The sequence below is a fragment of the Neopsephotus bourkii genome, unplaced genomic scaffold, assembly GCF_033783945.1.
Source record: "Neopsephotus bourkii isolate Nb327-2 ecotype Australia unplaced genomic scaffold, CSIRO-AGI_Nbou_v1 NB_962, whole genome shotgun sequence".
NCBI lineage: Eukaryota > Metazoa > Chordata > Aves > Psittaciformes > Psittacidae > Neopsephotus > Neopsephotus bourkii.
This window is the reverse complement of record NW_026901456.1, coordinates 1,399,298-1,410,045: the sequence shown is the minus strand read 5'-3', so window position 1 is coordinate 1,410,045 and position 10,748 is coordinate 1,399,298. Positions and strand designations below refer to the sequence as shown.

At 46.6% G+C, this 10,748-nt stretch overlaps 1 protein-coding gene across 1 annotated transcript in view; it reads left to right on the top strand.

Annotated features, from left to right (window-relative positions):
• Nucleotides 1-3,203: 3,203 nt before the first annotated feature.
• The window catches only part of ADAMTS5 (ADAM metallopeptidase with thrombospondin type 1 motif 5), a 43,080-nt gene continuing 35,535 nt past the window's right edge, over nt 3,204-10,748 (top strand). Inside the window, exon 1 of the mRNA XM_061358976.1 lies at nt 3,204-4,284. Within this exon, the coding sequence (XP_061214960.1) occupies nt 3,358-4,284 (927 nt within the window). The 5' untranslated portion in view covers nt 3,204-3,357. The remainder of the gene's footprint in view (nt 4,285-10,748) is intronic.

Sequence of the window (10,748 nt, the reverse complement as noted above, 5' to 3'; positions counted from 1 at the left end):
TACAAGGGTAAAACTCGGAGGAAAAAGATGATTCGCTCCAGTGATTTATCCTCACACTTCAAGACTCAGACTAGGAGAGTTCCTCTTGTTGCATGAGGCATGACTGACCTGTCTTTCCATTATTGCAGTGCTGAGTTATTACAGTTTTGAAATGTAAACAGGAAAGACTTCATAACCTATGGGGTAATCTGCACAGGCTAATTTGTACCTTCCTGGAAAGCCTACATCCTTGCTTAGTGAAACAGGGCATTGTGGAATCTTAGCCAACTTTTCCTGTCATTTGGGAAATCAAAGACAACACAACAGACAAGCAGAAAGAGACCATTTAATTACCACTAACCCTTCTAAGCATTCCTGGTTTTCTTAGTCTATGTAGCGGGACAGTTGGAATTATGCTGTAGCATGGGGGAACATTACACTGGCCTCTTGTGCATCATAAGCCTTTTCATTGACAAACTAACACTTTTTTAATGAGAGTTTCTGAAATTGCTATCCAAACTACATTCCTTATCCCGGATCTCATCTTTAGTACCTCTCCCAGAGGTATCTGGGAGTTCGGATCCAGATATATATGCGAATCCAGGCCTTGACCAGGCCCCAGTGAAGTCACTAAAAATATTGTTGGTGCTGAACGGGTATCTACTAGGCTCAAATGAAAAGTAAAAGCCATTCAAGGAAAAGTGGGAGACAAACTACAGGTTATTTTTAAAATCAAAATAGGCCACCTTTTTCTCTCTCACTTCCACCCTTCACTTACTTTTTTTAAAACTGTCTTAACTTTATAAGCAGTTTAAAGTAATTGAGAAAATGTTTAAATTTAAAAATGAGGAATAGTCCTGGACCAATGCCCTAAAAATGTCATGTGACCTTCCTGATATATAACTCTTAATTTTGGAAGTTACTGACTCCAGTCAAGAATTTTTGGTGATGATAAAATACTGATACGTAGAAAAAGAAATACCAGGAGGCTGAGAAGCGAGCTTTTGTTCACAGGTATCACCATTTCTGGAAAAATGGAAAAAGAAGAAAGAGCACCTGCAAAACTTCGGTGTGTTACGCATTTCATAAGCATAACCTCAGGGTGATGTTAATGTAATCATTTACATGGGCATATTAATTTTTGCAACGTTTGTGGCACTAGTTAACCTGTTCTTTACAGAAGTGTTACACTCCTGAAGCAGCCCCTTCAAGCTACAGAGGCAGGTGCTGGCCTGCCATTCTCTGCCCACCTCAACACTACTCCTGATTCTGCAAAGTGTTACAGATGCACATGTCATTCCCTCGCAGACCGGAGTGCTCAGGCTGAGATGCTGTCTGCAGGCTAGAACAAGACTGGAGAGCTGTATTCCCGTTGGAGTCCCACAGCTAGAGAGCACCTGCTCCTGGCACCCACCTTGGGATGTGGAGAGGGAAACATGAGCTAATAAGCACTTCTGTTTCACATCCATGCGTGTGTGACTGTGGAAAACAAGGCACCTGGTGATGCTGGGTCCTCAATAGGAGAAAAGCCGGTGGACTCTGACTCCTCTGGTGTCTTGCTCCCCTCACCTTCCCTAAACCCAGGCTGCCATCCAGCCCTTGATCCCCGCAAAGAGAGAGCCGTTTGCCAGTCTTCTCTCGCTCTGTGGGCAATGTTAAGGTGGAAAGGGCAGATGAGGAAGTAAATGCAGACATCTGCCCTTTGTGGTGTCCCTGTCCGATCACGAAGTGGGGGAAGGAAGATGAGGGGACAGGGTGAATTGTGTGCTAGTCAGGGGGCGGATGATCTAAGTATCTGAAGTCATTCGAAAGGTCAAAGCAAGCATTAACTCTTCCCCGCCCTCCCTCCTCTTCGGGGCTCGGGGGAAATCACAGTCTGCCCAAACTAAATGACAGCTTGCTGGGACTTAATGACAGGCTCGAGGCAGACGAGTCGCGGACGCCCAGACAAAAGGAGGAAGTTCGGTGCTGCCGCTGACCCGAAAAGGGGCAGGGGCAAAGGCAGGGGCTGAGCCGGGACAGGAGGTCAGCGGCAGCCGCTCCGCTCCCCCCCGCGGCCTCCCCACGGGACTCCGCATCACCGGCACGCTCGGAAGAGCCCTCTACCGCTTCCCTCCCGCGATCCCGCCGTAAACCTGCCTCCCCCGCCAAGCACTGCAAAATGAACGGCAGCCGCCCTCAGGCAGGAGAGACGGGGAGCGGGCAGGACGCGAGGTAAGCGCAGCTCCTCCGTCCGCAGCCGGCGGGGACACGTCCAGCCCCGGGTAACTGCGGCTTTAAGCGATTCGAGGGAAACCTCGCGGTTTTCACACACATTTTTTTCCCCTGCCGGTCTCTCTCCCCTGCTCGGTTTCCTCCCGCTCTTCCCCTCTCGTGCAGCCCTCTCTCCCGCTCCCTCTCTCCTCCCCTCGCAGCCGCCCCCCCCCCCCCCCTTTCTCCCTCCCCTCAAGTTTCTCCCTCTGATTAAATGAGAAGGAAGTGTGGGAGTGGTGGTTTTGAAGCTCTCCCTTTAAGAGGCAGCCTGAGTGACGAATTGTTGAAATTGCCATTGCAGGATGGCATTCCGCTATAAATTCATTGTTCCACCTCCTCTCATCTTCACATTTCTCTCCCTTCTCCTCTTGTTCACATCGACAGACTGGGGATAACAACAACAACAGAAAAGATACAGGGAGGGTTTTTTTTTTACAAAAATCCGGGACGGTTTCCGCTTCTTGGGTTTTTCTTTTTTTTTTTTTTTTTCTTTTTTTAACCATCTCACCGGAGACGAACGAGGCGATTTGTGCTGCCTGAATTTCTTCTCTCCCCTTCTCCTCCTCTGCAAAACAAAAGGAGGCAAAGGAAGGAAAGGGAACCCACCGGAGTCCGAGAAAGTGCCGAGTCGCAGCAGACCTGCCCCCCTGCCCCTGCTGCTGCTGCTGGCGATGATCCGGTGACTACAGAGAAGTGGAAGAGGAGTGGGAAATGCTCAAACTTCTCTACTTGCCGGCTCCGAGCTTCCTCTCCTCCTTTTTCTCTCTCCCTGACTTGCCCCCCCAGCAGCAGTGATTTGGGATTTTTTTGCCTCTCTGCTTCCATGCGCTCCCGGCTCTTCCTTGCAGAGAAACACAAAGTTCACAAGCGAGCGGCTTTTGTTGACATTTTTTTCTCTCTCACTCACACTTGACTCGAGTTTGGGAAGGAGAACTTTTCTTTTTTTCTCTTTTTTCCCTTTCCCTTCCCCCTCCCCCCTATTCCTACCGCTTCCCTACTTCCCTTGACGACGCTGCCGCACTCCGCGGACCGGCTCTTTTCCACCCCTCTCCCCAACTCCTGTTGTTATTATTACTACTATTAATTACCACCACCACTGCGGCCGCTCCTGACGGCGAGGCAAGCATGCTCCTGAGGCTGCTCTCCCTGCTGCTGGCAGCCGAGCTGCACCGCGCTCTGGCCCAGCCGCCGGCACCTGCTGCCGCCGTAGCGCCGCCACCCCCCGCCGTCTCCCCGCACCCGCCGCCCCGGGCCCGGCCCGGCCCTCCCCCCGGGCCGCCCCACGGGGCCAGCGGCGTCGTGCAGCGCCTCGACCCGACCTACGCGGGGGGCGGCAAGGCGGGATACGTCCTCTACGCGGGGGGTCAGCGCTTCCTCCTCGACCTGGAGCGCGACGGGGCGGTGGGGCCGCGGGACGGCGCGCCCCCGCGCTGCTACTACCGCGGCACGGTGGACGGCAGCCCGCGCTCCCTGGCCGTCTTCAACCTCTGCGGCGGCCTCGACGGCTTCTTCGCCGTGGGCCGCTCCCGCTACACCGTGAAGCCGACTCGGCGCGGCCGGGAGACGGCCGGCGCGCACATCTACGGGGAGGGCCCGGCCCGCGCTCCGCACCTCTTCCGCAGGGAGCGCTTCAGCTTCGAGACGGTGCCGGCCCGCACCAGCTGCGAGACCCGCGACCCGGCCGGGACAGCGCTGTCGGAGAACGGGCGACGGCGGCGGAGGAGGCGTCGCTCCGTCTCCCGGGCCCGGCAGGTGGAGCTGCTGCTGGTGGCCGACGCCTCCATGGTCCGCAAGTACGGGAAGGGGCTGCAGCACTACCTGCTCACCTTGGCCTCCATCGCCTCCCGGCTCTACGCCCATGCCAGTCTGGAGAACCACGTCCGCCTGGCGGTGGTGAAGGTGGTGGCCCTCGGCGAGAAGGAGAAGGGGCTGGAGGTCAACAGGAACGCTGCCACCACTCTTAAGAACTTCTGCAAGTGGCAACACCAGCACAACCGCCTCGATGATGACCATGATGAGCACTACGATGCAGCCATCCTCTTCACCCGTGAGGTAGGCATTACCCCAACTGACAGCGACTTGGTGTCTCTTGAACCATGTGTTGTACAGTAGCTGGGCTGTATCAAGGCCAGCCTGGTGGCACTCCACCCATGTTGACCAGCTCTGCCCAGTGGTTGCTTCTCTGTTTGCATCTTCAACATTTCCAGTGGGTTGCAATGCGTCCTGGGGATCGGTACCCATATGCACAGCTGCTAGGGATGGAAGAGGGGTTGAAAAGCCAATAAACTGTATGCATTTGTGTGACCTCCTCCCCAGCAAGGTCATCCCCAGTGTGGTTCTGCACCCATTCATGCCAGTGCAGTGCAGGGACTCCTGCCAGGGTGGAGAGGTGGTAATTTGCCAGAGCGGGGAATTTGGCTGAGGCCACCTAACTTATCTCTGCTTGAGAGATGATGTTGTTCCATCTTTCCTGGTGAGATGTTACACACGCAGTCCCTCTCTCTCTGGGAAGGTGAGCCAGGCAAAAAGGGCTGATAACACTCCCTAGCCTACATTAGTCCCTAAACAAACCTGCTAGTGAAAATGGGGGAGAACACCTTAAAAGTGCATGCAGCTTCCTTGTTGAGTGCATTGAGATGCTATTTCCAGCAAGAATAGCTCCACCGCACTGGAAGGCAGCAGCACTTGTGGTTCAAGGGTAGGACGTAAATGCAAACCGCAGGTAAACAGAGCTGCAGAAGTTGAGTGAGTTGGCTAGTGGCAAGGGGATGAAATCTCTTTCTCAAAGTGCAAAAATGGGTGTCCTGATCAACTGTAGGTCGGATCTGGCTGGAATTATCCATGCAGAGTTGAACCTTGCTCAGTGCCCAGCTGTTAATTAATTGCATTGCCAGAGGTCGTTAAGGGACATTGCTCCAGTAGACTTGTGGCTGAGTTTATGCAATGAAGTTCTGTAAGAATATCCCTTCAGCGGTTTGGGTTTGGTGTTTTCTTCCTTCCCCCAAGTGCGAAAAAAATAACTGCATGACTTTCCGTTCATTTGAGTTCTCCTGCTTTTCTACATCATAGCAGCCTGCCAAAAAGGATGCTTTGGATGGTTTGTGGAAGGAGTTGCTCCAGAAGGGAAAAAAAAAAAAAGTGCCTGGCTTGCTTTTATAGCTGTAAATAGTTGAAACATTAAGTTCTGTGTCAGTCAGGCATCACTTGTAAAGGGGGAGCCTTTTTTAGCAGTTTTAAGTCCCATTGGTCCAATTTGCGAGCTTTCATTTTTTTATCGTTATAATCTGAATGAAAACAGGCTACCTAGGCTGGGTCAGAATGCTCTCACTTTTTGCTGTAAACATCCTTTCTAATGGCTTATTAATTAATCCTGTGCCAGAATCCATCACTTCACCAAAGTGTTTTTCTCTGACAGTATTCCCATTTATTTCTCTGGGTTTTATTACAGTTCAGAAACTTTTAGGGTGGCAGACTGTGAATCTTAACATCAATTGCCAAGTTAATTTGGATTGAGATAGGATGGGAATTTAAAGAGCACTTGCTTTACAGATGCTTATGTGTAATTCTTTGTATGGATGCCCTGCTGCCAGAGTAAGGGTGTGCTGCTAATCAGTAATCCACTTTCAAAGACGGCTGAGCAAAGCATCTTCCATGCCTAGAGTTAACTCTTTTGGATGTAAGTAGTACCTAAACTAAACAAAACGTCACAGTTCCTGTGATCTCCTTCCACTCTTAAGATGCAAACATTGCTTGTACTGTTACTTAGGGATGTAAATGATTTGCAAGAAAAAGGCACAGGCTACTGTTTTCTTGGTTTACATTTTAACAGGTTTAATTATGGGATTAGCTCCTCAGTGCAGTTCAGTATAACTTAATCTGCTTTAACGATTTGCTGTTTGCACACACACGTTGTTTGGCATTATATTTAAGTGTCTGACTCAATAAGAACAAGAGCATAGTTTCTTGCTACATGTGTTCACAATGTTATTTGCAGGGAGTATGTGTGAGTGAGTCCACAGGATTTTTATATGCTTACGCTTGAAATGTCAACATGAATCTATTTGCTCCTCCTGGCATGTAAATACAAAAAGGGTTAAAGGATGAAAAAGCAGTAGAGATATTTCCCGGAGAAAACAGCCCCACTTTGAACTAAAGAGAGATTTTTTCCAGTTTAGCTTTTCAAAGAGAGTGGCAGCAATTGGCAGGAGGATCCAACTTTTACAACTATGTTTTGAATGTATGAAGTACGTTGCTTAGCTACTAGACGCCAAGCCATGGCTTGCATGTTTTGATGGGCTCTGAATACCGTCATGCTGATTTTTGAGCATCCAGATGTCTTCTTCTAAATGGCTTGTTTTTTAGGCATGGGGCAAATGTGTGAGGTACATTTTCCGTCTTTGTTTACTAACTGAGGCCACCATGAACTTCGTGTCTCTGTCAACAGAATAATATTTGCAAATCATTTGTCAGCTGAACGCATGTCCTCAGCTGTATGTAACTGTTTACATGTAGTTAGAATCTAAATGCTTGTTGTCATACAAGTCTCTAATATACTAATTATCTTCATTCTGAAGTGACATTTACTTGGATGCTATTTCTGACACCAAAAGAGGCTCTGAAAAGATACCAGCTTTACTTGAGTTCCTTATAAAGGAAAAATCCCATCAGAATTCAGCACCATCACTTCCTCCTCTTCTGTTGTCATTGCTTGTTTAAAGATATAATAATAACCACTGACAGATTAAGAGTGTGCTGGCAGTTTTCCCTCATTACAAAATTAGTACTGGTAGTTCAAATTATGATCAACATCATCATTCATACTAGGAAGTACTTCCTATGCTAAAAGACTCTTAGAAGGAGATTTAGTGATTCTGCATTAAAACATCTACTCACTTTCAGTCATAATCTGTATTTAATTTGATAAGGGCTTTAAAGCAATAGTCCTGCAGAGCACAGTAAATAGTAAATAAATATGAGCATGAGTTCAGTTTTGGGTGATACACGCAACATGTTAAAGCTATTTTAAGGTTCTGTATTGTGTATCAATAATGGCAAGGGCCATGTAGCTATCCATTAGCTGCGCCAAATCCTATGTTTACTCTGTAGCTGCAAGGAAAACTACAGTAACATGTCTAGTTGTTATTGTCACCTGTGTAGGAGGTTGGGAAAGCCTTCAATGAGCACAGAAATTATCTATCACTAAGTATCACAGAAACTTATTGAGGTTCCACAGTGATTGATTATGTTCCCAAAATTTAATAAGGAGAGGTGTATTTTCCCAGTGGTCCCAAAATCTCATTTTTACCCATGATGGACAGCATCAGTCTGTCTGAGTACTGACTTGTCAGTACCAACAGGTGATCATTTTCTAATAAAACCAGAGCTCTCTAAGGTGGCTTGGCCTTTACAATCTTAGAGAATACATGGGTCCCCTGCTGTTTGACTGCTTTCTGGCTGAGGCCTTGACAGCAGCTGTAAATTTTTGGGCCTCATACATCCTCAGAGCATCTGCCATGGAATGTAGTGATCATCTGATGGCCAGGTGAGTCCTTTGCACTGTGAGGCAGTGGAGAAGTATCTGTTTGGTGGGGAGGAGGAAGAGCTTTTAAAGTCTTCTTCCCCTGCTTTGTTCCCAATGGCAGTGAAGTCAACAGCAAATTTAGAATGTAGCCTTTTTCAGGCTTTTTGTTTGTGAACAGTTCTTGGAAGCTGGAAACAGGTTATCTACAGTCTTCAGGTTTTTATGGGTTCAACAAAATACTTGGTAGGTTATTTGTCACAGTAGAAAAACATGTTGGACATGGCTTGCAAACCGCACTTGAACTCAGACTGTTCTTTTCCAAGGTCTAGCCTGCTCTGTAATTATCCTCTAGAATTCATCCAGTCTATTTCATTAGTGACCCTTAGTTAAATTTCAAGTGAACTATTGAATGCATTTGGACATAATCCAGTTCTCTTGCTTTCCTTTTCCCCCAATTCTGAATCATGTGAAAATTAAAACAGATATTTCTCACAGTAGATACAGGCAACAAGAGCAAGAGAAAAAATACTTTCTAAAGTGCTTGTTAGCATCATCCGTGATAGCGCCATCATGCCTGGCTCTAACAAAAAGTTCATGCTCAAGCCAAAGGCTTCTGTCCTGCTTTTTTCTACACAGTAATTATATGGGTCTTGTGTGTATGATTTAGTTTAACTGTCAATCTGACAGTGCTGTTGAAATTTAACAGCAAGCTTTTGATTATCTCAGCTCTACAGATGATAATTTCATTGCATGGAGCACATGCTTTCCTTGGCTCTAGTTCTTTCTTTTTGTTTTTTTTTTTTTTTTTTTTTTTTTTTTTTTTAGTATCATCTTCCCACAGTTATTATCCCATATTATTACTAATAAACAGGTCACTGTACCAGCAGTCAATAGAATCATATGTTTCACAAATGTTTATAACTCTGAAGAAATGATAGTCTGATGTGTTTACCAGTTTCATAGCATTTTCACCAATTTGGTTACAAATCTGATGTTTAGATAATGTCCCTTGGGAAAATAAAGTGGGAACTAATTTGTGCAGAAGGAGCATGGTTCACACTAACCCACAGAGATGCTCTGGATTTTTCCCACAGAGGAACAATAGGTTGGGCATGGTAAATTGCACATTTTAAGTTGTTCACCAGCTACCTGTTTCACTACTGAAACTTTGTTTGCCCTTCTCCTGATACAGAGTCCAAATGCTTTGTGTGCATTTTGTCAATAGTTTTAAATAATCTGTGGTTTGCATTGTGCTGCTGTGTTCTCTTTCTATGCTTTAGGCGAAAAAAAAAAACACCTTTCTAGATCTCTCTTCAAAGCATAAAAACTTAATCCAGTTTAGGCTCTATTTCTAGTACTTTGTTGCACTGTTCCTGGGTGAGGAGTGCCTGGGGTCCCCTGTACCATATTAGGGAAGAAGAACATCCAGTTTGGTAAGGAGGTAGTTTCTGAAGCCAGCAAGTGTAGCATGCATGTGCTAAACTGAGCCCAACAAGGCATCACGCATACATTGTGTTTCCTTGAATGTCACCTTACTTAGAATTCAGAAAGCCTGCTCTGTACATTTGATATTCAAATGCCCCAAACTGAGTTCTGTATTTATCGTATTAACCTGAAAGGAAGGTTGTTGCCTGTCTGAAAGAAAGCTCTTGAAACGCACTGTGGTGTGAGAGGAAACACTGTTTATTCTGCACAGGGTGCTTGGTGGTGCATTTCCACAAATCAGGCACACCCTATGTGGATTTTTCCTTACATTTGTACACAAAAGTTCAAGGTAGTACACTCCCAGTTACAATGGTTGGTCACTAATACATAACCATTGGCTCTTACACTCTCTCATCTCTTTTGAAAGACACAGTATAGATTTATTTCACTACGAATGTTCTGTGAGTAAGGGTCTCTGTGGGCAAGGGTCTCTTACCTCAGGGGGATGTGATTTTTAGTACTATAATGAAGGCAGTTCCCTTCTGCACACCTTAACAGTTAGTTTCACTGCCAACTTCTCACTAATGAGGTATATGTCTTTCATCTGAGGATGTTCTCTTCTGGGGCCCCTTGGCCTTAGTTCAGTCAGACATTATCTACCCAAAACAAGACAGTTCTTCTAAACCTTGACATATACATAGTTTCTTCTGGGGTAAGTTTCAATCTTCCTGCTGCAAACCTAGCATCAAGTTGGCCTCAATCAATTTTTAAGGTAAACTATGAGGAAAACACGTGATTTTTGTTTTAGTAGATACGAAAGGTATCACCATTCTCATTTTCCTCAAAAGGTAACCAGGCTTTAGTCATCCTCTCAAAATATGACAACAGGAGAAAGACAAGACATTGTCCCAGTGAATCTGGCAGGAGTCCTTTGTTGCTTCACAGTAGTGGCCAGACCCTCTTGTGCCCTTACTTGGGGATCCCCATACGCAAGACATACCAGTGTCTCAGGAGGATAGCTTTCCACCGGGGATGAAAGTGAAGCCATCCACCTCATGGCTTACTCCAGGGCATCATTCCACAATTTTGGCTTATAAAGCTTATCTGTTAAGTGTCATGATATTGCCTGAAGGGTAAAATAGACCATGCCCTAACTACTTTTTTCAACAGTTAGCTCTTATTTCCAGTGTACCTTTTGCTGTCTGTCAACTTCAGTGTCATGTTCCTTTTGCCTTCCAGGCACCATGCACTCCTTGGGTGATGCCCGTAACCCTTTCTGTTTGGGTGAACTTTACTTTCCTCTGCATGTGCCATGCAGCATTGCTATGACATCAGTAAACTTTCACCCACTTTGCAGAGGGGTATGCAGGAGGGTGAATGTGTGGGTCCTGAATACCGCCTGATCCCACCCTGCCTTTACAGGGCTGTGGTGAGAGCACTGCTGCAGGAAGTCGGAAAGTCGTATTTAATTCCTTCCTCTGCTTGAGGGATTTTAGGTCTGTATTGCCCACCTCCCAGGAGAGATCCTTAACCGGTAGGTTGTAAGCTGTTCCAGGTGTTAAGGAAACTT